The following is a 27,399-nucleotide window of genomic DNA, read 5'->3' as shown; positions in this document are numbered from 1 at the left end:
TGTGATTTATCTCCGTACTCCTTGTACTTGGCACAGAATAGGAAATCAATAAATAATGGTTGAAAGGAAAAAATTGCATCAGACAGACCTGCTTTGGGTTTTGGCTTTTATGAATTATATAACATTGGGTCTAAGCCTTAGTTTCCTCATTCCTAAAATTGGGACCATAATAATGCTTATGACATTAAATTGCTGTGAAGACCAAATGAGAAATTTCCATGGAAGGCTCCCCACACAGTACCTGTGTTGAACACACACTAAGTCTGGATGACTTACAACTATTTTTATTATTATCCAGTTTTAACCCCCTTGCATCTATTCAATAAATTTCATGCATAAAGATGAATTCATTTATTGTGCCTCATAGAAGGCTTTTAAGTATCTACTACTTTTATCACTTAGATAATCAAAATTTTGTTACCTGACTTTTTTGGTTACCAATTTTTTTCACATCTGTGATTCAAATAGTGAGCCCAGACTGTACTTAACAGCTGGAGGAAAGTACCTAATATACTTGATATGCCCATATTGTGTCTGAACAGAAAAGCAACTCTAGAATTGTATATGTATCTCATAACTGAGTGTATTCTCAGAGTCAGAAAATTGAAGCAAAATCCTGTAATGCTAAGTCAGTGCTTCATAAAAACAGCTTCATTTGTTTTTATCCATATCTTTAGAGATAAGGGAGATGATAGAATCTGACGTCTACTCTCTAGGTAAACTGTTATTCAGTAACTCATTGGGGTTTTAGTATATACTGAATAATGCTAAATTATTTAATTTCCAGAAACTCTATAAACTTGGGTGGGAAGAAGCTTTGAAGAAAGGATATGATCTCCCAGTTGATGCAATTTCTGTGCAGATGGCCAAAGCTTCAAGAGACATCGTTAGCGATGTAAGTACTTGTTTGGCTTTTATGATATGTTATATGAATCAGGTATCTTAATGCTGGTAACTATTTTTACAGATGGGCCTTACCTTTCAAAATGCAATACTATTTCTTCATCTTCTCTTATCCTCTTAGTTTACCAAAAATTCACTTTTCTTTCTTACTGATCCAGTATCAAAGAAAGGGTTTCTTCAATAGAGGTTGAGTCAGAGGACCTATAAGAGCCATTGTCACACTAACAATGAAGCAACAGAAAGACAAATAAAGAAACTGATCCCATTCACAATTTCACCAAGAAGCATAAAATACCTAGGAATAAATCTAACCAAAGATGTAAAAGATCTGTATGCTGAAAACTATAGAAAGCTTATGAAGATATTTGAAGACGATATAAAGAAATGGAAAGACATTCCCTGCTCATGGATTGGAAGAATAAATATTGTCAAAAGGTCAATACTACCCAAAGCTATCTACACATTCAAGGCAATCCCAATCAAAATTGCACCAGCATTCTTCTCGAAACTAGAACAAGCAATCCTAAAATTCATACGGAACCACAAAAGGCCCCGAATAGCCAAAGTAATTTTGAAGAAGAAGACCAAAGCAGGAGGCATCACAATCCCAGACTTTAGCCTCTACTACAAAGCTGTCATCATCAAGACAGCATGGTATTGGCACAAAAACAGACACATAGACCAATGGAATAGAATAGAAACCCCAGAACTAGACCCACAAACGTATGGCCAACTCATCTTTGACAAAGCAGGAAAGAACATCCAATGGAAAAAAGACAGTCTCTAACAAATGGTGCTGGGAGAACTGGACAGCAACATGCAGAAGGTTGAAACTAGACCACTTTCTCACACCATTCACAAAAATAACCTCAAAATGGATAAAGGACCTGAATGTGAGACAGGAAACCATCAAAACCCTAGAGGAGAAAGCAGGAAAAGACCTCTCTGACCTCAGCCGTAGCAATCTCTTACTCGACACATCCCCAAAGGCAAGGGAATTAAAAGCAAAAATGAATTACTGGGACCTTATGAAGATAAAAAGCTTCTGCACAGCAAAGGAAACAACCAACAAAACTAAAAGGCAACCAACGGTATGGGAAAAGATATTTGCAAATGACATATCGGACAAAGGGCTAGTATCCAAAATCTATAAAGAGCTCACCAAACTCCACACCCGAAAAACAAATAACCCAGTGAAGAAATGGGCAGAAAACATGAATAGACACTTCTCTAGAGAAGACATCCGGATGGCCAACAGGCACATGAAAAGATGCTCAACGTCGCTCCTTATCAGGGAAATACAAATCAAAACCACATTCAGCTATCACCTCACGCCAGTCAGAGTGGCCAAAATGAACAAATCAGGAGACTATAGATGCTGGAGAGGATGTGGAGAAACGGGAACCCTCTTGCACTGTTGGTGGGAATGCAAATTGGTGCAGCCGCTCTGGAAAACAGTGTGGAGGTTCCTCAAAAAATTAAAAATAGACCTACCCTATGACCCAGCAATAGCACTGCTAGGAATTTACCCAAGGGATACAGGAGTACTGATGCATAGGGGTACTTGTACCCCAATGTTTATAGCAGCACTCTCAATAATAGCCAAATTATGGAAAGAGCCTAAATGTCCATCAACTGATGAATGGATAAAGAAATTGTGGTTTATATACACAATGGAGTACTACAGGGCAATGAGAAAGAACGAAATATGGCCCTTTGTAGCAACATGGATGGAACTGGAGAGTGTGATGCTAAGTGAAATAAGCCATACAGAGAAAGACAGATACCATGTGTTTTCACTCTTATGTGGATCCTGAGAAACTTAACAGAAGCCCATGGGGGAGGGGAAGGAAAAAAAAAAGAGGTTAGAGTGGGAGAGAGCCAAAGCATAAGAGACTTAAAAACTGAGAACAAACTGAGGGTTGATGGGGGGTGGGAGGGAGGGGAGGGTGGGTGATGGGTATTGAGGAGGGCATCTTTTGGGATGAGCACTGGGTGTTGTATGGAAACCAATTTGACAATAAATTTCATATATTGAAAAAAAAAAAAAAAGAGCCATTATCCTAAGATGCTATGTTTGTAGACATTACAAAGAAACCAGAGATTTCAGTTTTCCCCTGCTTGCCTGAAAACAATTTCCTGTTTTCTATTTGTCTATTTTAGACAAATCCAAAGTGCCAGTTAATAAATCAAACTCAATAACCTGATATTGATAAATTTTTATATGCACATATTTAAAAATTAGCTGCCAGTTATTTTTATTTAACCCATTCTTGCATGTAAATAATTCTAAAATAGCTAGGGGCATAGAAAATTCAGGAAGTTTCAGGAATTTAGGTTTAAGGTCCAGAGGGCTTAACTTTCTGTTGGGTATTTGTTCTCCAAGGCCACTTTTGGTTATGATTGAAAAGGGTAGTTAATTTGGTAAATAAACTAGGTGTAATTCCTATTGACTAATTAAATGTTTATAAATATTTGACTTAGATATTCTGTGTATAGATAAACATGTCATTATGTTAATTCTAAGAATTAGCCTCAAAAAATCCAGAGAAATTTGGAATTTCAGAGGGAAGAACTACCTCTTAAAATCTTTAAAACAAAACAAGGATTTGGGCTGGAGAAAGTATGTCTAAAGACAGCACCATGAATTCTAAGAATATAAGGGCAAATTCTGTTTACTTTTTTCAAGTTTTTATTTAAATTCTAGTTGGTTACCATATATGGTAAAACTGGTTTCAGGTGTAGAAATTAGTGATTTATCACTCACATGTAACACCCAGTGACTCTCTTTAAATCAGTTAATTTGTGGCATTCCAGAAATGTTAGAAATTAATTAGATGATTTATTATTACTTATTGGCTTGCGGGTCAATTCCTTATTTAAATGAATCGATATACTGATGAACCTACAGCAATAATGATGCTTGAATGTTCCCCCAGGAACATTTAATGTTATGTACTCCCCATTAGGTGAAGATGATTTAGAAACTGAAGAAATAGCATCAGTGATTTTCTCACTACACATTTGATAGGACCTAATTTCTTAGGTAATCTTTTGAAATCTTCCCCTAAAATTAACTTTAAGTGAACTTTCCCCCCATTGTAGAGATTATATCTCCTCTCAGTTTCAAATGGTTTTCATATTCTATAAAATTTAAGGAAATTAGAGCTATTTTTATGAGTACTTAATTTAATAAATTAGAATCATAGATTTTGGTTAGAGGATAACATGAAGGCTATTTAATTCAGTCTCCTACTCAGTGTCCTGCCTTCTCTCCATCTCCAAAAGATGGCCGTCTGGTCTATGGATACATATGCATATAAGAATTTTTGTGTCCTTCAGGGCAGGTCATTTCCTTGTTAGAGCATCTCTAATTTTTATTATATAGTTCCCTATTTTCAACTTGAATATGTTATCAATCAACTCTAGTTCTGTGTTCTGGAACATCACAAAGGAACTTATTTCCTCTGCCACCTGATATCTCTTCATATTACAAGTTTCTTATTCTCCTTTGGTTTTAGAGTTATAAGTCCTACAATATTCTGAATAGTCAATATTCTTTAAAAGTCCTTCACTCTACCTGTGATTTATTATATTTTTTTCATTACCCCTCTCAAGATTGGGCCCCAAAATGTAGTGTTGTTTTCTTGTTATAAGAGGTCAGGTCAGAGTAAATGAGCTTTTTTTCTTCTTTTTTAATTTTCTTAAAATAAAATTTTTAAAAATATTTATTTTGGGAAGAGAGAGAGACAGAGTGCAAGCAGAGGAGGGGCAGAGAGAGAGGGAGACACAGAATCTGAAGCAGGTTCCAGGCTCTGAGCTGTCAGCACAGAGCCCAACATGGGGCTTGAACTCCTGAACTGTGAGATCATGACCTGAGCTGAAGTCAGAAGCTTAACCAACTGAGCCACCCAGGAATACCCACAGTAAATGAGTTTCTGACCTGCTTTTATCTGTGCCCCTACAGAATCCATGACATTACTTTTATAAGAAATTTTATAAGATTGCCCCTATCAAGCTTATAGTCAACTTAAACTTCTGAGTATTTTTAATATACATAACCATGAAGCTGGGTAGAACCCAAGAGAGTAGAACCTAACTCCATGAAATGTAATGTGTGCTGGGCATCTAGCATCAAGTAAATGCTATCATTACTGTCATATTATTGTCACTATTACTACTGTCATCCAGCATTAATGCAGGTTTTTCCCAATTGATCTAAATACTGGATTTCACTTTCCTAAATTTATGTAATTCATTTTGACACATCTTAGCAATATGTTGAGGTCTTGTCGAGTTTTCTTTCTAATCTAATATATTTAGCTATTTTTAGCTACATGTGCATGAAGATATGGATCCTGAACAGGACAAGTTTATAGGACATAACCATATGGCAAACCACCAAAAATCCTACTGCTTAATAAATTAATCTATGCTATTAGGCTTGTTCATAAAATCCTGAACCTTCCTTGTTTTTCTGCCATTCAGCCCATACCTTTCCATCATTTCCATAAAGCTATCACAAGAGCTTTACCTTTGTTTATCACAAATATTACCCTGAGGTCAATATACACAATGTCTAGCATATCATGGCATATATTTTTGCCCTTAGTTAGAATTAATTTTTTATCTTAACCTCTCTTGATAATGAACTATGTTGCATTTTTTTTAGAAGCCTCTAGGTCAGTTTTCATATTTCATACTAAGTTAATATGGACATCGCTTTTCTCACTTCAGTTTTGGAAAATAAACATGCAAATAAAGCAAATTGAGTTTTTAATTAAGCTCAAATTGTTGAGCTTCACTTGACCTCTGTTTATGCTAATAAAAGAACTGTTTCCTTTGATTTCAGTTTAAATACAAACAAGGCTACCGCAAACAACTTGGCCACCATATTGGATTCCGGAGCCTGCAAGATGATCCAAAGCTTGTATTGTCCATGAATGTAGCCAAGATGCAGAGTGAAAGAGAATACAAGAAGGACTTTGAGAAGTGGAAGACCAAGTTCAGCAGCCCAGTGGACATGTTAGGAGTGGTGCTGGCCAAGAAATGCCAGGCCTTAGTCAGTGATGTGGACTACAGGAACCACCTGCATCAGTGGACGTGCCTGCCTGACCAGAACGATGTTATTCAAGCTAAAAAAGTTTATCAACTACAGAGTGAGGTCAGTTTATTTTTAATTCAATAGCTTATATGTTGCCACTTGAGTAGCTATTTAGTCAGAGACAGAGAGTAAAAAGAGGAATTATTGTTGAATATCTAAAGTGCATCTGTTTGTAATACATAGAATCACTTGAGTTGTAGGTCCAGATGAGGATGGGGTTTTGATGGAGTGCCTTGTATTTTCACAGAATCTGTATAAGTCTGACCTTGAGTGGCTGAGAGGCATAGGATGGAGTCCCCTGGGTTCTTTGGAGGCAGAAAAGAACAAACGGGCTTCAGAAATCATCAGTGAGAAGAAATACCGTCAGCCTCCAGACAGAAACAAGTTCACCAGCATTCCTGATGCCATGGACATAGTTCTGGCAAAGACAAATGCCAAAAATAGGAGTGATGTGAGTAACTCTTTAGAAATAAATAGGAAAATTTATAGTACCTGATACCTGGTAGGAGCTCAGTAACATTTGCTTAATTAATTAGTAGAATAGCATAGCATATCATACCGCGTGGCACAACATAGCATAATGTTTAATACTTGGTTGCTTCATTTGAATTATCAACTACCCTGTACTGGATCATGTAAAATGAGTTAGTACCAATTTTTGTCACCTAAAGCTTTCTTTCTTATTTACTTGCCTTTTCTCTATTTATCCATCCATCCATCCATCCATCCATTATGAAAATGAGAAAACTATTGAACATACTTTTTTTCTTTGAAATTTGAATGCATTAAAGGCCTAGATTTTGTGTTGTTGTTGGGACAGAGTGTTGAGAGGGCAGTATATTGAGTACTTTGCACGAACGAAGTAGAACTGTTAAAAAGAGTGTATTTTCTGCCAGGTGATTATAATGCATCTTGTTAAGCCGAATCAAGACAAGTAAAGAAGACATACGCATATACATATGCATACACATATACATATATGTATATATATCATATGTGTGTGTATCCCATCTTCAAGTTATTTCCTTCCCCAGCACTGACACCAGTGTCTAGCATGTAACTCTCAATATTTATTGAATAAAATAAATGAAAGATAGTAGTGTAGAGTAATTCTATGCCAAGAAGGGGAAAGATTACTCATCATTGTTCATTGAGATGCATAACTCTGAAAATTACAGAAAGTTGAATTATGTGCACTGAGATTCTGGAACTGATAAGAAAATTTAAATTTATATATAATAATTGGGTCTTAGAAGAATCTGAATACTTACAATATCTATATATTTTACATATATCGTATAAATGTTTATATAAAACTCGTAACTAGTTTACAGTAAGCATTTGATAAATTGTAGCTGCTCTTTTCCCAATCACCCCCTCACAGACTCACAATGTTTACACCCAAAATCTATAATAAATGCTAACCTGTTAGTTTTATTGTAAATATTCAAGTTTTCATCTCTTCTCTCTGTTTTTATGATGGCAACTTGAATCCAGCAAGCTAATAAAGCAACAAATTTATGTAAAACATCTCCCCTTTTGGAATCCAAGTTTCTTTGTCTCCATGAAGCAGAGCTGTTTAGAGAGCTCTGAACTAATAAGGTGGCTAAGAGAAAAACCCTCAGTCATGAAGTTTATCAACATTAATGTCTCACAACAGACCTCTTCAACAGTGTGCCCTGGTTGTAGGAAGGCTAAGACACTGATCCCCTCAGGCCTCAGAAGAGGGCCACTTGATCCTTGAGCCTACTCTCTGTCCTTTTGAATAGACCCATACTTCTATCTCAGTATAAACAAATATTAGCATTTTCTCTGTTTTTCAGGGATCAGGGCAGGGGTTGTGGTGAGAGTGACACATGCCATTGAGGAAATGGTCCCGTTTAGTGGTTCTCAGCCAGGTATATTTTTGTCCCACAGGGGACATTTGGCAATACCTAGAGACCTTTGCCGTTGTCACAACTTGAGGGTGGCATGCTACTGGCATCTAGTGGATAGAAGTCAGGGATGCTGCTAAACATTCCAGAAATGTACAGAACAGCACCCCTGCAACCAGGAATCCTCCAGTACACAACACCAGCAGTGCCAAGGCTGAGAATCTCTGGTTTTAATCGGAAAGGTTAGCGCATAACCAGGATAAGCGTATGTGCAAATTCACAAGCCTTGCTTTGTTTTGGTCCTGAAGATCTTAATCAGCTTCTCTGGACTATGTAGTAAGCATGTTCCGGAAGGAGAAAAGTACCAGCTCCTGTACCCCACGCTGCATGCCTCAAGGGGAAATTGGCAAGTCCAAAAAACCAGTGAGAGTTCCAAAATTGTGTATATTGAAATAATTTCAAGTATACAGGAAAGTTGCAAAAATAGTACAAATAAACATATATATATAGTAAATACATAAATATGAATATAAATATAATTATGTATATATATGTATCTTCACCCCAGTTCTCCAATTGTTAGCATTTATCACATTTGCGTCCCCCCCCCACTTTCCCTCCTTATTTTTCTTTCATAAATATGTAAGTTGCTTTATGATGCCTCTCTGTCTCTAACTATTTCAGTGTGCATTTCCTGAAAACGAGAACATTTCTCTCACCTAACCACAGTGCGACGATCAAAATCAGGAAATTAATGTTGAAACAATACTAGTCTATAGAACTTATTCAATTTTACCACGAATGTCCTTTACACAAAATAAGAACTATTTTCTGACCCAGGGTTCAATCCAAGATCACACACTAAATTTGCTTGTGCTATCTGTAGTCTCCTGTCATCTGGACTGGCTCCTCACTATTCCTTTGCCTTCTAAATCCCTGACATTGGAGAAGAGCATGGGCCAGTCATTTTGTAGAATCTCCCTCATTTGGGTCTGTCTTTTGTTTCCTCATGATTACATTCATGCTTTGTACTTAGCAGGACAACACATGTGGTATCTTCCTCCATGTGTCATATCCAGTGATACAAGATACCAGTCTGTTCCATTACTGATCATTTTAATTTTGGTCATTTGGTTAAAATGGTGTTACGAGGTTTCTCCACTGTCAAATTACCATTTTATCTTCTGGAATTGATAAGTATCTTGGGGGAGATTTCTCTGACAATGTAGGCATCCTGTTTTTCATCAAAATTTTACTCCCTTGTGTTATTAAATCAATGAGATTTTTGTTTGAGTTCCCTTGTCTTCTGTTGAAGAAAGAGGATGGCTCTGGGACATGTAAGAGATTTTGGATAAATTCCATACCAAATTCTCTTGGGATCCTAATCCCCCCAGATTATTATAAGGTATAACCATAAATAATAAAACGTAGAGAATGCAACTCCCTAATTTCTAGATATACCTTGAATACATCTTCTTTTGAGAAGGGAAGGGCTATTTCCCAATTAAACATCAAAGGAGACTTTTATAATCAGATGGAGAATTTCTGCTTTATTTGACGATCTTGGCAAAGACTCTGATTACTTGGGTTGATTTCTAATGGGCAGGGTTATTTGTAAATTTGAAAAGGTAATCCACACTTTATATTTTGAAAGGCAGTTATTCCCCAGACAAATCAAAAAATACTGTACCTATTTTCTGCTTATGCTGTCAGTTAAAATGCTTAATTCAGATGAATTTAGTAATCCTGTTTAAAGTTAACGATGTCATTGACTAATCTAACAAAACTGCTGAAAATCTCTTATTTCACATTTTAGAGACTTTATAGAGAAGCTTGGGACAAGGACAAGACTCAAATCCACATCATGCCTGATACACCTGACATTATTCTGGCTAAAGCAAACTTAATCAATACAAGTGATGTAAGTTTCCAAATTCAGCATGTATTTCCAGAAAGATCATTTTAATTTCCTTTAATATTTATTTTATTTCTCAGAGAGTGAGTGAGAATGAGTGGGGGAGGGGCAGAGAGAGAGGAAGACCCAGAATGCAAAGCAGGCTCTGAGCTGTCAGCACAGAGTCCAACGTGGGGCACGAACCCATGAACCGTGAGATCATGCCCTGAGCCGAAGTTGGACGCTTAACCTACTGAGCCACCCAGGTGCCCCCAGAAAGCTCATTTTAATTGCTTCTAAGGCAATGAATTTATTTGGAAGTAAATTTGAATGTCTGAATCATTTTAATTAATAAACTACAAGTGACTTAGATTTCTTATTTAGTGGCTTTTAACTTGAATATCTAATTGGTACTCCCTGTCTCAGGCAGAGTTGAGGGTGTGTGCTCTCTGTTCCTTGTAGTCCTTTATTACACATATCATCGTAATGTAATGGTTTATATTGCTCTCCCATATATGGACAGGTATTTATCAGAGTCAGAGACAATTTGTGTTGTTGGTATTGGGCCTGCAGTGTTTAGCTAGTATAGTCCCAACACACATGAAATTTCAAATGAACAAGCATTAAAAAACCATGTAGGAGAATTCTATTTTTATTTTTATCATCATCATAGCATGATCTCCAGAAATCTGTAGGTGTAAAAATTAAATATTTTAAAGACAAATTCTAAACTCTAATAGAAAGACCTTAACATTAAATAATGTTTTAGAATAATGCCACAGATCACTGAAATATAAACACATTCCAAGATCAATAGGCATTTTAAACAATCTGGTTTCTGGATAAAATGCATTAAATTTTCACTTGTTTCATTATGTAACAAATCTGGAGAGACAAATTGTTTCACTTATACTTTTTAAATTCAACATTTAAAGTTTCCTCCCCAAAATCTTAGATTTAAAAAATTATGAAGGATTTTGTTTCCTACCTACAGATGCGGATCCTGCTATGGGCAACCCTATGTTGTAAAATAGACTATATTTTACAATGTCATAGCTACATGAAAGAGACAGCCCATCAGGCGTAATTTTTCCCCACTAAAAGCATTGCTCTTTTCTAACAAAAACTTCTAATGAAACACTCCAAGGTAATTGGAAAATGGCACCTAAATGATGTTTTATTTCCTTTCTCTATCAATTTGCTTCTGCCTCATACACTGAAGTATTTGGGAAGAGCTGAGATTTAATTTTGTTGATCTGGGTAATTGAAGAGCTTTAAAGTTTAAAATAGGATCTGTAGCAATCAATGGGCATAATTTCCAATTACATTGGCATATTCTAGAGCAGATACTATTGTCGGGGATTCTTAAAATATTTAGCATGTTGCATTCATTCTGCTATAGTTGTTTATGGAAAACAGTTTTTCTCAAAGTGATTTTCATCTCTTAACAGAAACTCTACCGAATGGGTTATGAGGAGTTGAAGAAAAAAGGTTACGATCTTCCCCTTGATGCCATACCAATCAAAGCAGCAAAAGCATCTCGAGAAATTGCCAGTGAAGTAAGACTTTATCCCCTGTTTATACTGATTTGATTGCAATTTATCACTTTAAAGCATTCTCACTTTAATTTTAAATTGAACAGAATCTTCCAAGGAGTAACAAATTAAAGCAGAGTAAAATGATCCCAGAGAGGTAGGGTGGGATGAAGATAAACTCAGGTATTTGTAGCTGGAATTTGTGTGAAGTTTATTATAAATGAAACTTGTAGCGTGAGTTAGCATTTAATATTTCTCCTCAAAAAACTTAAACCTGTGGTTCTCTAGGCTTTGTGAAATATTGGGAGTTAATGTGCTTTGTAATTGCAACATAAGTTAATCTTGAAAGGTTCAAGACCTATCTTTTTCCTTTAGTACAAGTACAAGGAAGGCTTTCGCAAGCAACTTGGCCACCACATTGGAGCCCGGGACATCAAAGATGACCCTAAGATGATGTGGTCCATGCACGTGGCCAAGATCCAGAGTGACAGAGAATACAAGAAGGACTTTGAGAAGTGGAAGACCAAGTTCAGCAGCCCAGTGGACATGCTGGGCTTGGTGCTGGCCAAGAAGTGCCAGACCTTGGTCAGCGATGTGGACTATAAGAATTACCTACATCAGTGGACATGCCTGCCTGACCAGAATGATGTCACCCATGCTCGGCAGGCCTATGACCTCCAGAGTGATGTGAGTCCAAGATTTTCCTTTGACCAACTAAAAACCGTGGCCGCTTTCCTAAGAATCAAATTTTCCCTAAAGTAAGGGGAGTTGAATTTACACAACTGAGTTCTATATCCCTAGATTAATGCCCACACCCTATCCAATCCCCAAACATCTGGAGGCACCATTACCCCACAGAGAAAGAGCTGGCAGAGCCCCCATTGCTTTGGTTAAAGACTCTGATATGTTGATCTAGAAGCTTTGGATCATTCTTTTTGTGCTGCCATTTTAGATGTTTTCCAAAATATGCTTCTAATCTGAATTTTCCATCGATTCATAAGACATACCAAAATTTATAAATGTCCCAAGCATTCAAGCATGAAAATGTATAGTAAAATATAATACATAATTTTATTTCTTTAGGGGCATATAATTATGCTTTACTGGTTTGTCACTTATAATTTCAGAATTTGTACAAGGCTGACCTTCAGTGGCTAAGAGGCATTGGCTGGTTACCCAGTGGTTCTCTTGAGGATGAGAAGAACAAGAGAGCTTCCCAGATTTTGAGTGATCATGTTTACCGCCAGCATCCAGATAAATTCAAGTTTTCTAGCCTTATGGACTCCATCCCAATGGTTTTGGCAAAAAACAATGCTATTACCATGAACCATGTAAGTCTTTTCTTCACTTGAAGGGGGCTATTAGTGTGTGTGTGTCTGTGTGTGTGTGTGTGTGTGTGTGTGTGTGTGTGTGTGTGTGTGTAAACATGGTAATCTGTTTCTATAAAAGGAAAACCATATTTAATTCTTTTGCTTCCATAGTAAAGTGGTATTTAAGTGCTGTATGCTTCTTACTGATATGAGACATCTAGGCCTAAAGGTGTCACAAATACAGGGGTGCCCAGGTGGCTAGTTGGTTAAACATCTGATTCTTAATTTCAGTTCAGGTCAATATCATGATCTCACCATGTGTTGGTTCGAGCCCTGTGTCAAGCTCTCTGATGACAGTGCAGAGCCTGCTTGGAATTCTCCCTTTCCTTCTCTCTCTGCCCCTTCCCCACTCACTCTCTCTCTCTCTCTCTCAATAATTAAACATTAAAAAATTTTTTTTCTAAAATACCAACTCACAGAGTAGACTGTCCTTACTCTCATTAAGAACGAGATTTTTTTAATGTATCTATTCATTACTAGCCTGTACTAGTCACATCTTTTTTGTTTGTTTTAGCGCCTCTATACAGAAGCTTGGGATAAAGATAAAACCACTGTCCACATTATGCCAGATACCCCTGAAGTTTTACTAGCTAAACAAAACAAAATAAATTACAGTGAGGTAAGTAATATATTCATGGTACGTGATGTATTTTGCTTATACTGCACTTTATGAATCAAACCTATGATGATCTATGTCTTTCTCAGAAACTATATAAACTTGGCCTAGAAGAAGCCAAGAGGAGAGGCTATGATATGCGACTGGATGCCATTCCCATCAGGGCAGCCAAGGCCTCCAGAGACATTGCAAGTGAAGTAAGTGCACCTGAAAAGTTCTTTGCCTTGGCTTTGGCTCAAAGATTGCTTTCTCTCTCCTGGTTATATAGTAGGGCAAGTAAGCTATGAGGTTAAAGTTCTTGCTAACAGTCTTTTTTCTAAGTAAATAGTTTTTAATAATGGTAATGAAATTCTCAACACAAAGGTATGATTGAGTCCATAGATGCATTTCGAAATATTGTCCATTTCCTGCTGAATTAAAGCATTAGATACTTGACTATAGTTAGACATCCTTTGGGCTTTTCCACCTGATATATTCTTATATACAATTGAACTCATTGTAGGATTCCTTCAGAAAAAAAACGCATGCCTTATGAACCAGTGAACCTACAAGGGCTGAGGGAATGGGACACATTATTCATAGTCCATCCACACGTACCATATGTTTACTTCTGTGTCCAGTGACTGGTTGCCAATATTTATTTTAAGTGATGGCTTGGCTCACGTTTCTAGAAATGTTTATCCTTCTATTTCATTAGTCTATAAAGTCAAAAATATTTTCTTTATTTCCAAAATATGGGAAGGTAACCATCATAATTGAAAAATAAGTGTTCAATAATCAGAGAAAGGTTAAAAGTATTAACATATACCAACATAATGTAATACCTGCTGCCATTAAAATTCATGTTTGTAGAGAATATTTAATGACACAGAGGAATCCTTATGCAATAAATGAAAAAAGCAGGTATATACAATATGACTGCTATTCAGTTTTACTCTCTGTCATACACCCACACACACACACTACAAAAAGCAGTTTTATAATGGTTTTCACTGAATGGTAGAATAATGTCTTTGTTTTCTTTTTTTGTGTACATATATGTATTCTTTATTTTCTAAACGGTTTACAAAGTGCATGTATGTATATGTTCAAGAGGAAATCATTATATTTTTAATGAACAGGAAAATTGGGGCCTAGTAATTGCTTTTTACTAAAAGCTAAAATAGTTGTCTGTATTTCTTCTTCTAGTTCAAGTACAAAGAAGGCTATCGTCAACAGCTTGGCCATCACATTGGTGCCCGAGCAATACATGATGACCCCAAGATGATGTGGTCCATGCATGTGGCCAAGATCCAGAGTGACAGGGAGTACAAGAAGGACTTTGAGAAGTGGAAGACCAAGTTCAGCAGCCCAGTGGACATGTTGGGGGTGGTCCTGGCCAAGAAGTGCCAGACCTTAGTCAGTGACATAGACTATAAGAACTACCTGCACGAGTGGACATGCCTGCCTGACCAGAATGATGTCATCCACGCTCGGCGGGCCTATGACCTCCAGAGTGATGTTAGTATCTGAGAATCATAATGATGTGCAAAGGTAGGAAATCAGTGAATTAACACCCCTTGGAGAAGGTAGCAATAGGTGGAACCAAGCTTACCAGCTCCTGCAAGGCAGGAATAGCATTTCTTCTTTCCTTGTGAGTATTAATTATTTAACCTTCCAGACCAAAAAGGAGTATTGTCTGATATGCTGCCTGTCCATTAAACTGAATTTTCAAGAGTATTCTTTATTTCATATCGTTTAGATGAAAATGTTTTCCCAATGCAAAGATAAAATTTTACTGACTATTTTGTGTCAACAGAATATGTACAAGTCGGATCTCCAATGGCTGAGAGGCATCGGCTGGGTTCCTATTGGCTCTTTGGATGTGGAAAAATGCAAAAGGGCATCTGAAATTTTGAGTGATAAAGTCTATCGCCAGCCTCCAGACAGATTCAAATTTACCAGTGTGACTGATTCTTTGGAACAAGTGTTAGCCAAGAATAATGCCATTACCATGAACAAGGTGAGGTTTCAAATTCAGAGAACCAAGGCAGGACTCCTGACAGCAAAATCAAAGAAAAAGAAATATAATCAAGAAAAGAAAGAAAGCATTTATCAACAAAAGACTATCTATCTATCTATCTATCTATCCATCTGTATCTATTTATCTGATATATGTGTCATTTATATTTAGTATTTACTTCATTAATTCTTTATGGTTTTGAGAAAAAGACATTTTTATGGAAGATCATCTTTGCATAAAAGATATTCTCAATTTCCTTTTGTTAACATACATTTCAGATTATCATAAGGCACTCAAACATCTGTTCTATGAACTGATTACTTGAAGATGTATCTACCATACATAATGTGTATAAAACGTGCAACCTTTTGTTATTTTTGTTTATAAAGTTCTTGTGCCCCTGAAATTCTTATTAACTACACACTGAATTTTTTTTCCTGATGACATTACATATTTTCTTTGATAGCGTCTATACACGGAAGCCTGGGACAAAGACAAGACCCAGATCCACATCATGCCAGACACACCAGAAATTACGTTGGCAAGGATGAACAAAATCAACTACAGTGAGGTAGGAGCAGATACTAATTCTATGAAGTTTGCATGCGATTTCTGATTTCAGTTAATCTGTCCAAGGTGATGTAATACTAAATAACAATTGTATAAAAATCTTTTTTCTTGGTTGGTGTGAATAGCAACTCCTGCATTTTTGAATCCTCATCCTAAACATCAAACTTCAAGTAATGCAAATGATCCCTTACAAAGTGACAATTATAAGAACTAATGATTTAAGCAGTAACCATAAGAATAATCAAAACTTTTTCTTTTATTAATTTGTTTAAATTGGGAAATTAGCAATAGATTGTACATTTATCTCCTCCTAATGCCGTATCACTGTGCTATATCTATCTTCCATATATGATTTCCTTTTTCCAAATTGTGGTTTAAAGTCAAAATTTAAGATTTTTAATGTATAAAATTAAGTCAGGAACTAAAATTACAGTATTATCAAATAACACTGAGAGAAAGAAACAGAAACAGGGGATCTGCCAGGGTATATATCAGCGAGTCCATTTCCTTTCCACCCTCTGTGAGCATGGAGCCATGTACCTTCATGTCAGAACCACAGATGTTTAACCCAAGAGGTCATCCCCTCTTCTACTACAAGAGTCCCCACCCAACAGGTTGTCATCCTGCCTTTGCTTAAGTGTTGTTAGTGACAAGGAATTTATCTCCTGAATCAGCCCATTCATTCTGAAAAATTCCATTAGAAGATGCTTGTAATGTACTGAGTCAAAGATTTCTCTCTGCTGACTTCTGTAGTCTTCTGAGGCTGTGCAAAACCAACCTCTGCCAACTCCACGGAGATGAGGATAGCTACTCTGGTGCCTCCCCTGCCACCTCACCCCAAGTTCTCTTTCTAATCCAAACATCCACAGCTCCTGGGCATTCCTCACATGACACTCCTGCTAGAATGTGACCCTCCAAACCAAACAAAATCCTGCAAGTATAGAATATAGTTGATATCATATTGCCTCTTACGGACGTTTGGCCTCCATTTCTGCACCCTGTGCCTCAGGGCACATTGGCAGCAATATCACTGCCAGGGCACATGGAACTTGGGATCGACTGAAACCCTAAGACATTTTGCATGGGCTTAAGCTAGGGTTCCTCTAGCCTGAATTTACACATTTGGCAACTTAAATTCAGTTGAAAATCAGTTCAAAGATCAACATTTATCTCTGTGCAATTTCTTCTTCTTAGATTAAGCCTATTGGTTTAAGCCCGTGGAGATTGTTGTGAATCTGATTTTTCTGTCAGCTGATGTATGAGTTATTTCTCTCAGCTTTGTGCTACCAGCAAAGAAAATATTGTTTTTTGAAAACATAAGTCAACAATGTATTACTCTTCTGCATGACATAAGTTAGAGGATTTAGCTAGATGAGCCACCCTCTTAATTCATTTTATTTTGGGGAGTGCAAACTATCATTTTAGCACTTACGTAACTAACTCTCAATTGTCACCAGAAACGAAAAACATCCAGTCCTACTTGCAAAGCAAAAAGGAGTGAATTTTTTAGCAAAACCTATGATATAAGTCCTGTATTGTTACAGGAAAGCATGTATTGCATGTGTTAGAATCTCAGGAGACAAAGAGCCTCTGTAACTAGCCACTCAGCATTTCTGGAATTCTGGACTCTGTCTTTGCTGCAAAAGTTCAGAGATGCTGTAGTGTGCTGTTGGTTAGAAGAGACCCAGGGAGAACGCCCTGAACTGAATGCCTAACCTGCCTGATCTGCTTTCTCGGGCTTTTCTCTCTCAGCTTAGTTCAATTCTTTTGTAATTTTTATCTCATTGAGGATAGGAAGACAAAATACAGATTTGATTATGTCACTCTCCCTCAAAGTTTATTGATGGTTTCCTATTTCCTGTGGAATTAAGCACAAACTTATTTTAGCACCAAGCCTTCAGTCCAACTCCAGATTCTTTTCAGTCCTCTCTTGTACTTGTCCCTGGCACTGCTCCCCCCCCCCCTTCCTTTGACACCCCTGCACCATCACTTCCTTGTGCTTTGATTCCTGCAACTCCCTCTGCCCCTGACTCCCATTCCAGTCTACTGAAATCATACTCATCACTCAAGGTCCAATGCAAAGATCAATCCCACTGCAGGAACTTTCCTGATTCTTAATTTAGGATTAATTACTCCTTCCTGGAGCTCTTTGCTAATAATATGGTTAAATCACCTCTATTGGTAGCCTCCTCTGTGGGTTATCAGTCTTTCCATAACTTCCCCCTGCAACCCTGATGATGGGAGAGACCTCACACTCATCTTTGATTCCCAAGCACCCAGCACATTCACAGCACACAGTTGGGGCAGAATAGGTGTAGAGTGAATTAATTTCCATGATCAAGTCTTTGCCTCTTATCCACATTTTGCCACCTTAAGCCCATGAGTTTCAGCTTAATTTTTTAGATCTCTTCAAACCTGATTCATGAGGGGGTACCTGGGTGGCTCAGTCGGTTAAGCGTCAGACTCTTGGCTTCAGCTCAGGTCGTGATTTCATGGTTTCATAACTTCAAGCCCCACATCGGGCTCCATGCTGACTGCAGAGCCTGCATGAGATTCTCTTCTCCCTCTCTCTCTGCCCCTCACTGACTCATGCTGTCTCTGTCTCTCTCAAAATAAGTAAACTTAAAAAAAAACCTGATTCATGGTTGTAACAAAAAATTTTGAAACAGTGGGTAATATTTATGTTTCAGTAACTCAAGATAAGTTTTAAAATACAAAACAAAGCTGCAGTGTTCTATATACGTATCATTTTTAAGTCTTTAGCAAACAGTGCAAAGGCTTAGACCTCTCAGAATAAGATTATTATAGGCACCTAGCTGTGTAGAACTTGGTGAATTAGTTTAGGCCCCTGTCAGTTTTTGGATATGAAAGTCAACATCTAACTGATGTATAATTATATATTTTTTTGCCCAAATTTAGAGTCTGTACAAACTCGCCCATGAAGAAGCAAAGAAGAAAGGCTATGACCTGCGAAGTGATGCCATCCCAATTGTGGCGGCCAAGGCCTCCAGGGACATCGCCAGTGATGTGAGTTTCAGTGTTGCCCCAAGTATATAATCAGTCTGAAGTGACACTTATACTGAACTAAATCTTCAAAAAGAACTTTCCTCACCCTTTGGAAATATGTCCTAATGTATTTATATGGGCTTTTTCAAAAACCTAGTTTTGAAGGAAGTGAAAAATTCGATGTTCAAAAAGCAGTTTATAATTTTTAGGATACAGTATGTTCAATGAAAACTGACCCACCAAAATCAGAGAAAGATCCATTAATGGAAATTATTAGAGTACAGCTGCAAGCTTGGAGATCTAAAAATTAATGCCGTGCTTATGGAAAGTATAACTCATAAACTTAAGTACTCCCAGTGAGAATCAGGTCGTGTCTTTGTATAACATTTTAATATATAATATTCACAAAATTCATATGACACTTGACTTTATAATTCACCCTTCTAAGATTGAAAAAGAAGGCAGTTGATCTATACCAGAGGTGATTACTAGCCCAAGCTTGCACCCTTAATAACAGCTCCTGGCTGTCTAGCACAGGTTGAATAAAACCATCAACCTTTCATGGTGTCTCAGAAGATTCTTGAGGAACAGACCACTGCTCTAAATATCAAGGCCCACTATTTTGGAATATGATAATTCGCTGCCCATGATGTTGTGTTAGTGATTCCCTTTAGTTTATGTGTGTTGGACTGCCCCCACAAATGGATTTATGTCAACCATAATAACAGGAATAACTAGGAAGTGTTGAGAATTCTATGCGAAGAGCTTGACGTGCATTATCTTACTTACACTTCATAACTATCCTAGGATGTAAGTATTGTCATTATCCCTGTTTTGTGGGTTGCTTAAGCCACTTGTCTAAAATCAAACTCCTTGTAGGTGGTGGAGTTGAAACTCCAGACAACCTCATTACTTCCTGTTGTACCATATCGCCTCCTGCTGACCCATCTATACTTTCTTATTTAGTTATCTTTGAGACTAGAGGCATGTGTTTTGAATAACTGGCCCAGATCCCAGGACAACATCATTGGACTTGGAATAGTAAAAACATTCTTGGCCTATGTGGGGGTAGAACCCATGCATTTTCTGGAGCATGCTCTAACCAGTTGGACTGCTACATCAGCTTTACTAGTATAATAATACTAGTATTATATCAGTACACTAATGGTATACTATTACTTTATGATAGTATAGTAAGTAACTAGTATACTAATACTAAACTAGGTCCTTGACATAGAGTACTTCATCCTTCTAGGAACCAGGTACCCATTCTATGACTTATTATGCACACCATGTTACCAAGTGCGACTCTTTCCTGACATACTTTTAGTGCCTAAAATTCATTTCTCCAAGTTCCCTTATTCAAATGGCCTTTCCCCCTGTGAGCACTACCTGCCTCAAGAATTATTCCTTATTACCAAGCCATAGGTGATTTTGAATATGCACTGCAATTATACAGATTCCATCTATTTTCTTAGCTCTATAAGCTTCAAGCGTAAAGGTCAGGATAGCAGCTTGAGTTAGTGCTTATTAGAAAAAGTCAACTTATAACTTTGACGTAAGCAAGGTGATTTTGCACAGACTTTTGACCTTCAAGGGCTTATGATAAAAACCTGATTTGTGTGTTTTTGTGTTTTTGTCTCAGTACAAATACAAAGATGGTTATCGCAAGCAACTAGGCCACCACATCGGAGCCCGAGACATCAAAGATGACCCCAAGATGATGTGGTCCATGCATGTGGCCAAGATCCAGAGTGACAGGGAATACAAGAAGGACTTTGAGAAGTGGAAGACCAAGTTCAGCAGCCCAGTGGACATGTTGGGGGTGGTCCTGGCCAAGAAGTGCCAGACCTTAGTCAGTGATGTGGACTATAAGAACTACCTACATGAGTGGACATGCCTGCCTGACCAGAACGATGTCATCCATGCTCGGCGGGCCTATGACCTCCAGAGTGACGTGAGTACAGCATCTATAAAAGAGCTGTGTTCAGCTATATAAAAGTTATCCTTTATATGCAACCCATTGGCATACTTAAGCTAGGATTTATTGATCAGTGAATGAGATTTGAATCAGTGTATAGTTTTATTGCTTTATTATGTGTACATTTAATAGGCTTTATAAGGAAGGGAAGTTTACAAACTGGATTTGGTCTTTTAAAAACAAAACTGGAATTAAGCAATGTTCAGAGTCCACCAGGTGGAGACATTTTCTTTTATTCTTTTAAAGGGGTAGAAACAACACATTTTTATTAAAAAAAAAATACTCAATTTTTTTAGCTTCTTTGCAAACCAGATAAGGTTATAATTAGTAGAATTCTAATGCCTGTTACGGTGCTAATTGTTATTATTATGAAACAAAAGAAGTTGCTGTATTTGTAAGCTATTGGATCAGTTCACTGACATTTTCTTCTCTTAGCACAGCTCTCTGTAGAGGGGTCACATGGTAGCTAGTGCTGCTGCTTTTAATATCAAATCTGGGTGTGAAAAGCACGTTTCCTACAGCACATAGTTTACAAATGTTTGAAGGGATTCTTTAAGCATTAGAGGATTTTGGAAAATAAAGTTAATTTTTAATTTATTTTATATCTGTTTAATTATTTTAATTAATTTTTAAAATTAATTGGCCATTACTAAAAACTGTACAGCCCACCTGTGAAAATGCCCACATTTGTTCTGTAGTTTTTGACATACAGAACCCTGTGTTTTGCAATTGTGTCTGAAAAGAAAAGCTTTGCCTGCACATGAGTTAAAATGGTTAATGCCACCCATGGAGTTGACAGCATTGACAGACTGCTTACATCTGTCTATTTGTTGAGTGCCTTTTCAAAATCAATTTCCCCCACACTGTGATGGGGCCTTAATGGTTATTTGAAAGTTAACAGTCATTGGAAAGTTAAAAAGCACTCCAGAGGTATACAATGTTATTGCTTTCATTCTTGCTGTTGTTATTTAGGGAGCAATCCACATAGTAATCCATTAGGCCAATTCCAATAGGCTTTTTGTGTAGACTGCAAAATATCAATCTGTATTTTCTTAGTTGCTGTTATGGGTAAAATCCTTCAAATGAGCTGGGCAAAGGTCCAATTCCTTTGTTGTGAAGTAGTTAATACTTAATGGGTTAACAAAAATCCTTAGCAGAGAAATGATGTAAAATAAATTGAGAGAGGGATGCTTGGGTGGCTCAGTCAGTTAAGATACTAGCTCTTGATTAAAGCTCAGGTCATGATCTCACGATTCAGGAGTTCAAGCCCCACATTGGGCTCTGTGCTGAGAGCTCAGAGAATGCTTGGGATTCTCTGTCTCCCTCTCTCTCTGCCCCTCCCCCCCCCGAAAAATAAACTTAAAAAGAACACAGATTTTTGTTTAAAAACAACAAATCAAAAGAGAAAGGTATGGAAAGACAACTCTGGAAAGAAGTCCATCTTCTTTTTTTAAAAATTTTTAATGTTTATTTTTTAGAGAGAGAAAGAAAATGAGTGGGCAGGGGAAGAGAGAGAGGGGGACAGAGGATCCAAAGTGTGCTCCATGCTGACAGCAGAGAGCCCGATGCAGGGCTCAAACGCACGAACCGTGAGATCATGACCTGAGTCAAAGTTGGATGTTTAATCAACTGAGCCACCCAGGCACCCCAAGAAGTCCACCTTCTTGTCCTGAGAACTTGGTGGAAAGAATCTGGGGCCTTGGACCAATGAAATGAGCACCAATTGCCCTGAGCCTCAGACAGTGTTAAAGCCATGAATTTCTGCCTCAATGTATCAGGGGCTCTACATCATTATTATATATTCTTTTTTTGTTGTTTATTTCTAAAGAGCTCTACAGATATTTTGAAACATAAGAAAAAATACATAGAAGGCAATGAAATCCAACATAATCCAACCACTGAAAAAGCCCACTCCTGCTCATGTAATTTATCCACATACGTTGTTTTATGTTTTCCTTCGTGTAATGTTATATTAAGTACCTTTGTACAAGTCATCAATATTCTTTAAAATAAGACTTTTAGTAGCTGCAGAGAATTTCATTTGACTAGGCCTCACCTTTATTGTTGGACGTATCTGTGGTTTCTCCCACTCTGGGTTGGCATTGTTTTCCTGTACACATGGGCATTATAATAACATTCACTGAACTGACGGTAATTTGGATCAGTCCTGTCCTTACCACCAGAAATATATGATCACTTTTTGTTATGGCTAGGAGATGTTTCTGGGTCATTTTTGAACATAGCGCCTCCTTTAGTCTAACACAATGAGCTTATTTTCCACGAAAAGACAACTACCAGTATTGTATGTTATTACTGATGCATTGGCATTTTTACCATAAATCTTTTAAGTCTTGCTGAAGAGTTTGTTCCATTTTCGTCTTTACAGAACATTTACAAATCAGATCTCCAGTGGCTGAGAGGCATTGGCTGGGTCCCCATTGGGTCTGTGGATGTGGTCAAGTGCAAGAGAGCTGCGGAGATCCTGAGTGACAACATCTACCGCCAGCCTCCAGACACGCTGAAATTTACCAGTGTGCCTGATTCCCTGGAACAGGTGCTGGCCAAGAACAATGCCATCAATATGAACAAGGTGAGCCCCAGCTACCTCAAGCTTCTCTAAGATGCCAAAAGATGCTATCATACTCTAACGACTAGTGCAGTTAAAATTATCCATTGAAGTGTGTGTAGGGTCATATTTATCTCCTAAATTATATACTCAAAATCCTCTAATTTCTGTTATTCCCAATTTTAACTTTGATCACTAGTGTTACAACTCAAACCTCCAATTTAAATACCTTGTATCCAAGTTCGGTTTGTTTTTCCTAATTAGATTAATAACAATCATGCTTAACTTTTTATAATTCCCATTTCAAATAGTATTCTATCAACATCTTCTTTGGCAGCGTTTATACACAGAGGCCTGGGACAAAGACAAGAGTCAAGTTCATATAATGCCTGATACCCCGGAGATCACGTTGGCACGGCAGAACCAGCTCAACTACAGCCAGGTTAGGGCAAACTCCTGTGGTGCAGCCCCACACGTTTTATTGTTGTCACTGTTTGTTTTCCTGTACTTGCTTCTATGGAGGTTGCTGCTGTGCCACAGCAATCATGGTGCCTGTGGCTCTGTGACGTGAACACTCAGCCCATCTAGCCTTTTATTTCTAGGTTGAATATTATCTGCTATAGGATTCCGTGGGCAAACTGAAGTTGCATTTTTAGTTTATAGCCATTGCTGGTGTGGGCCAAGGGGACTGAATAGTATTTTCTGCATCTCCAAGGGGGTAGGATAGCCAGATAAACTAGTGACCCAATATTTCCACTGAAGCACTATTTGTCATTTACCTAAAATACAAGTCCAACTGAGCTTGCTATCTTTTTATTTGCTAAATCTGGCAATCTGCCCAAGGGGACCTCTGATAATATGTAACTTTTCCCTACCTGGATCCTCAGTACAACTGAGAGGTAAAACAAAGGAGTATGAATAGAAGTTGAAATCTCACATTTCTTACAACTAAAGTTAAGTTCAAGGATACATTTGGATGAGAACTAAATGAGCCTAACTGAACCTCAGAATTAGGTTCCCATTTGGTCAGAGGCCACACTAGAGAAGGGCAATTAGCTACACTCCCCTCAGGGGTAAGGTCTTAGGGCTTAGAGACCAGAGAGACAGAAGGGGCTGGGCTTAGTCCCAGAGGGAGCGGGTCAGAGCTGAGTGGGAAGTGTCTAGTCATCCCATCCCTGCTAGTTAAATAAATCGGTAAGTCCGTGATTCACAGGCAGAGAGTAAAGGATCAGAGAAAGGAGAAAGGTCAGAGAAAAATAATTGAGCTTCTTCTATAGAAAGAAAGCTTCAGGTGTGGGAAAGAAGTGTTCTCTATTAACAGCACTGGGGTTTTTTAAAGTAAAATGCAATTTACTTTAGGCACATGTTTTACTAATATGATATAGACAAAATTTAGAATCTTAAAGTCGTGATTATAGTCCAGTTAGCTGTTTTAAATTGTACTTCAGTTTTTTCCACCTTTCTTTTTTAAACATTATAAAGTATTACATGATTGTGGAAAATGTTTTAAGCAATAAAGAAATGAATAAAAGTATGTAAGTATATATATTTTATATGTAAACTAACAATATTAAACATTGTTCTGCAATTATTTTTTCACTTAGAAATAGATATAGATTGGTCTGTAAATTGATCTAGATTACTAGATTACATTAATATATGTTGATATGCATAATATAACAAACTACATTCTATATATTAATTTTTAACATATATGATAGATTAAAATATCAATCGATGTAAATATCCATTGATCTCATTGATTTCTAAAGCTATGTGTATGGGGTTTTTTCAGTAAGATATAATTTATTTACTTTCAAAATTGCTGGAAATTTAGTTGTTTATAGACCCTCTCCTTTTTAAAATTACTTGGAATGTCACTTAATAATCTCTAAATTGTTGCTGTCAAACCTTTTACTTTCACTCTGACTTTCTATAGACTCTGTATAAACTCGCCAATGAAGAAGCAAAGAAGAAAGGCTACGACCTGCGAAGTGATGCCATCCCGATCGTGGCGGCCAAGGCCTCCAGGGACATCGTCAGTGATGTGAGTAGCCACACTCCATGTATGTACATGGCTGGATAGGATTGGGAGCAAATGATCATTAGTACAGCAGGGAGATGAATCTATGTGCCAGTTAAAGCACACATATTGTGCTTTAAATGAAAAAATGTTTTTCACTGGAAAAAGCTCTTTTATATTTTTAACTCCAAAAACTTTAATATTCAGGTCCCATAGGTGGAGGTGGTATCCTAAACTTTATTATAAAATTGAATTTGAATCTATAGTTATTCATATCTACAATTATAGATATTTCTTATAGAAATAAGAAAAGACCAGAAGAGAAAAAAATAATAATTTGGTTACGTGTGTTGGCTCAATATCAGAAAAAGACCTGGTTCAGCCAGGTCTAGGAAAATGTACCTTTCCTTAATCTTGCTCTGGATCTTTGCCAACTGTTTCTTTGGAAAATTGTCTTAAGTGATTCCTTTTGAGCTCTTTTTAAACGAAAACAGAAAAACAAAGACAACCAAAAACAGTAAAATGGTGATCCTCATTTCTTGCTCTCTCTGAAAGAAGTGAGTCCTTCGATGAAGAATTATACATATACATTAGGATTTGTGTGATGTTATTTCCTAAAATGAAGAGAAAATATCCATTCAGCACTTACCACCATCACCACCACTAAAATGCTTTCTTGTAGTTATATAATCTGTTTTCTCACTTGAAGAATCCCAAGAAACCCCAGCCAAATTTGATCTCCAACAGAGCAGGGTATGCTGAATAGAAAAGGCAAGCCAGCCCATTTTAGGGACTCAGGTGGTGCAGTGAAAGTCAACAGAGCTAGATTTGGGAGGTGGGAGGGGTGGGCAGAGGAGGTAATATGATACCTGTGGCCTGGGAAGTAGCCTTCTCAAAATCAAATGTAAAATTTCTGGGTTAGTGATTTCACTGGCCCAAGATAAAGAAAAGGTAGTTTATGCTTCCAGTTGATTTTCTGGAAGTGTTGCTGCCTTTTTTTTTTTTTCCCAAGGACTTAATGTCTGCAAAACCTTAGAAGTATGTAGTTGGCCCTGTCTTCCCATTAGAGTATTGTTGTGAAGTCAACTCAGAGTTTAGGATAAGGAAACAAGTTGGTATTCAGATGGTTCCAAATTTAAAATAATGATGTTTTAAATCACCAAGATTTTAGCCCTTTCTAACATGTTTGCCTTTTAAATGACTACTTTTCAGTACAAATATAAAGATGGTTATCGCAAGCAACTAGGCCACCACATCGGAGCCCGAGACATCAAAGATGACCCCAAGATGATGTGGTCCATGCATGTGGCCAAGATCCAGAGTGACAGGGAATACAAGAAGGACTTTGAGAAGTGGAAGACCAAGTTCAGCAGCCCAGTGGACATGTTGGGGGTGGTCCTGGCCAAGAAGTGCCAGACCTTAGTCAGTGATGTGGACTATAAGAACTACCTGCACGAGTGGACATGCCTGCCTGACCAGAACAACGTCATCCATGCTCGGCGGGCCTATGACCTCCAGAGTGATGTGAGTACTAAGACCCGTTGTATACCACCAGTGACCATGCTTACGATGGTAATACACAGTGATACATAGATAATGGTCTAGGATTAGTTAGAGCCCTCAGAAGTAATAACATTTTTTCTCTCCACCTCTCATTCACTGGGCTTTGCTTTTCTTTTAGAGAGAACACGATCCCATGAAAGTGTATCTAATTTGGCTTCATATTTTATATGTTTAATGTTTATTTATTTATTTTGAGAGAGAGAGCAGGGGAGGGGCAGAGAGAGAGGAGAAAATCCCAAGCAGGCTCTGTATTGTCAGTGCAGAGCCTGATGCCAGGCTCAAACTTACAAACAGTGAGATCATGACCTGAACCGAAATCAAGAGTCAGTTGCTTAACCAACTAAACCATCCAGGTGCCCCTGGGCTTCATGTTTGAAAAAGACATAGACATG

The 27,399-nt window shown here is 37.6% G+C and overlaps 1 protein-coding gene across 1 annotated transcript in view; it reads left to right on the top strand.

Annotated features, from left to right (window-relative positions):
• NEB (nebulin) overlaps window positions 1-27,399 on the top strand; it is a 223,438-nt gene that overhangs the window by 65,548 nt on the left and 130,491 nt on the right. Inside the window, exons 50-63 of the mRNA XM_042994438.1 lie at window positions 788-895; window positions 5,756-6,067; window positions 6,255-6,458; window positions 9,698-9,802; window positions 11,227-11,334; window positions 11,686-11,997; window positions 12,438-12,641; window positions 13,195-13,299; window positions 13,386-13,493; window positions 14,485-14,796; window positions 15,095-15,298; window positions 15,765-15,869; window positions 25,361-25,468; window positions 26,657-26,968. Coding sequence (XP_042850372.1) covers window positions 788-895; window positions 5,756-6,067; window positions 6,255-6,458; window positions 9,698-9,802; window positions 11,227-11,334; window positions 11,686-11,997; window positions 12,438-12,641; window positions 13,195-13,299; window positions 13,386-13,493; window positions 14,485-14,796; window positions 15,095-15,298; window positions 15,765-15,869; window positions 25,361-25,468; window positions 26,657-26,968 — 2,607 coding nt within the window. The remainder of the gene's footprint in view (window positions 1-787; window positions 896-5,755; window positions 6,068-6,254; window positions 6,459-9,697; window positions 9,803-11,226; window positions 11,335-11,685; window positions 11,998-12,437; window positions 12,642-13,194; window positions 13,300-13,385; window positions 13,494-14,484; window positions 14,797-15,094; window positions 15,299-15,764; window positions 15,870-25,360; window positions 25,469-26,656; window positions 26,969-27,399) is intronic.

The sequence above is a fragment of the Panthera tigris genome, chromosome C1, assembly GCF_018350195.1.
Source record: "Panthera tigris isolate Pti1 chromosome C1, P.tigris_Pti1_mat1.1, whole genome shotgun sequence".
Classification (NCBI taxonomy): domain Eukaryota; kingdom Metazoa; phylum Chordata; class Mammalia; order Carnivora; family Felidae; genus Panthera; species Panthera tigris.
Note: the sequence above shows the minus strand (reverse complement) of the source record. Positions and strands in the feature narration are given on the sequence as shown.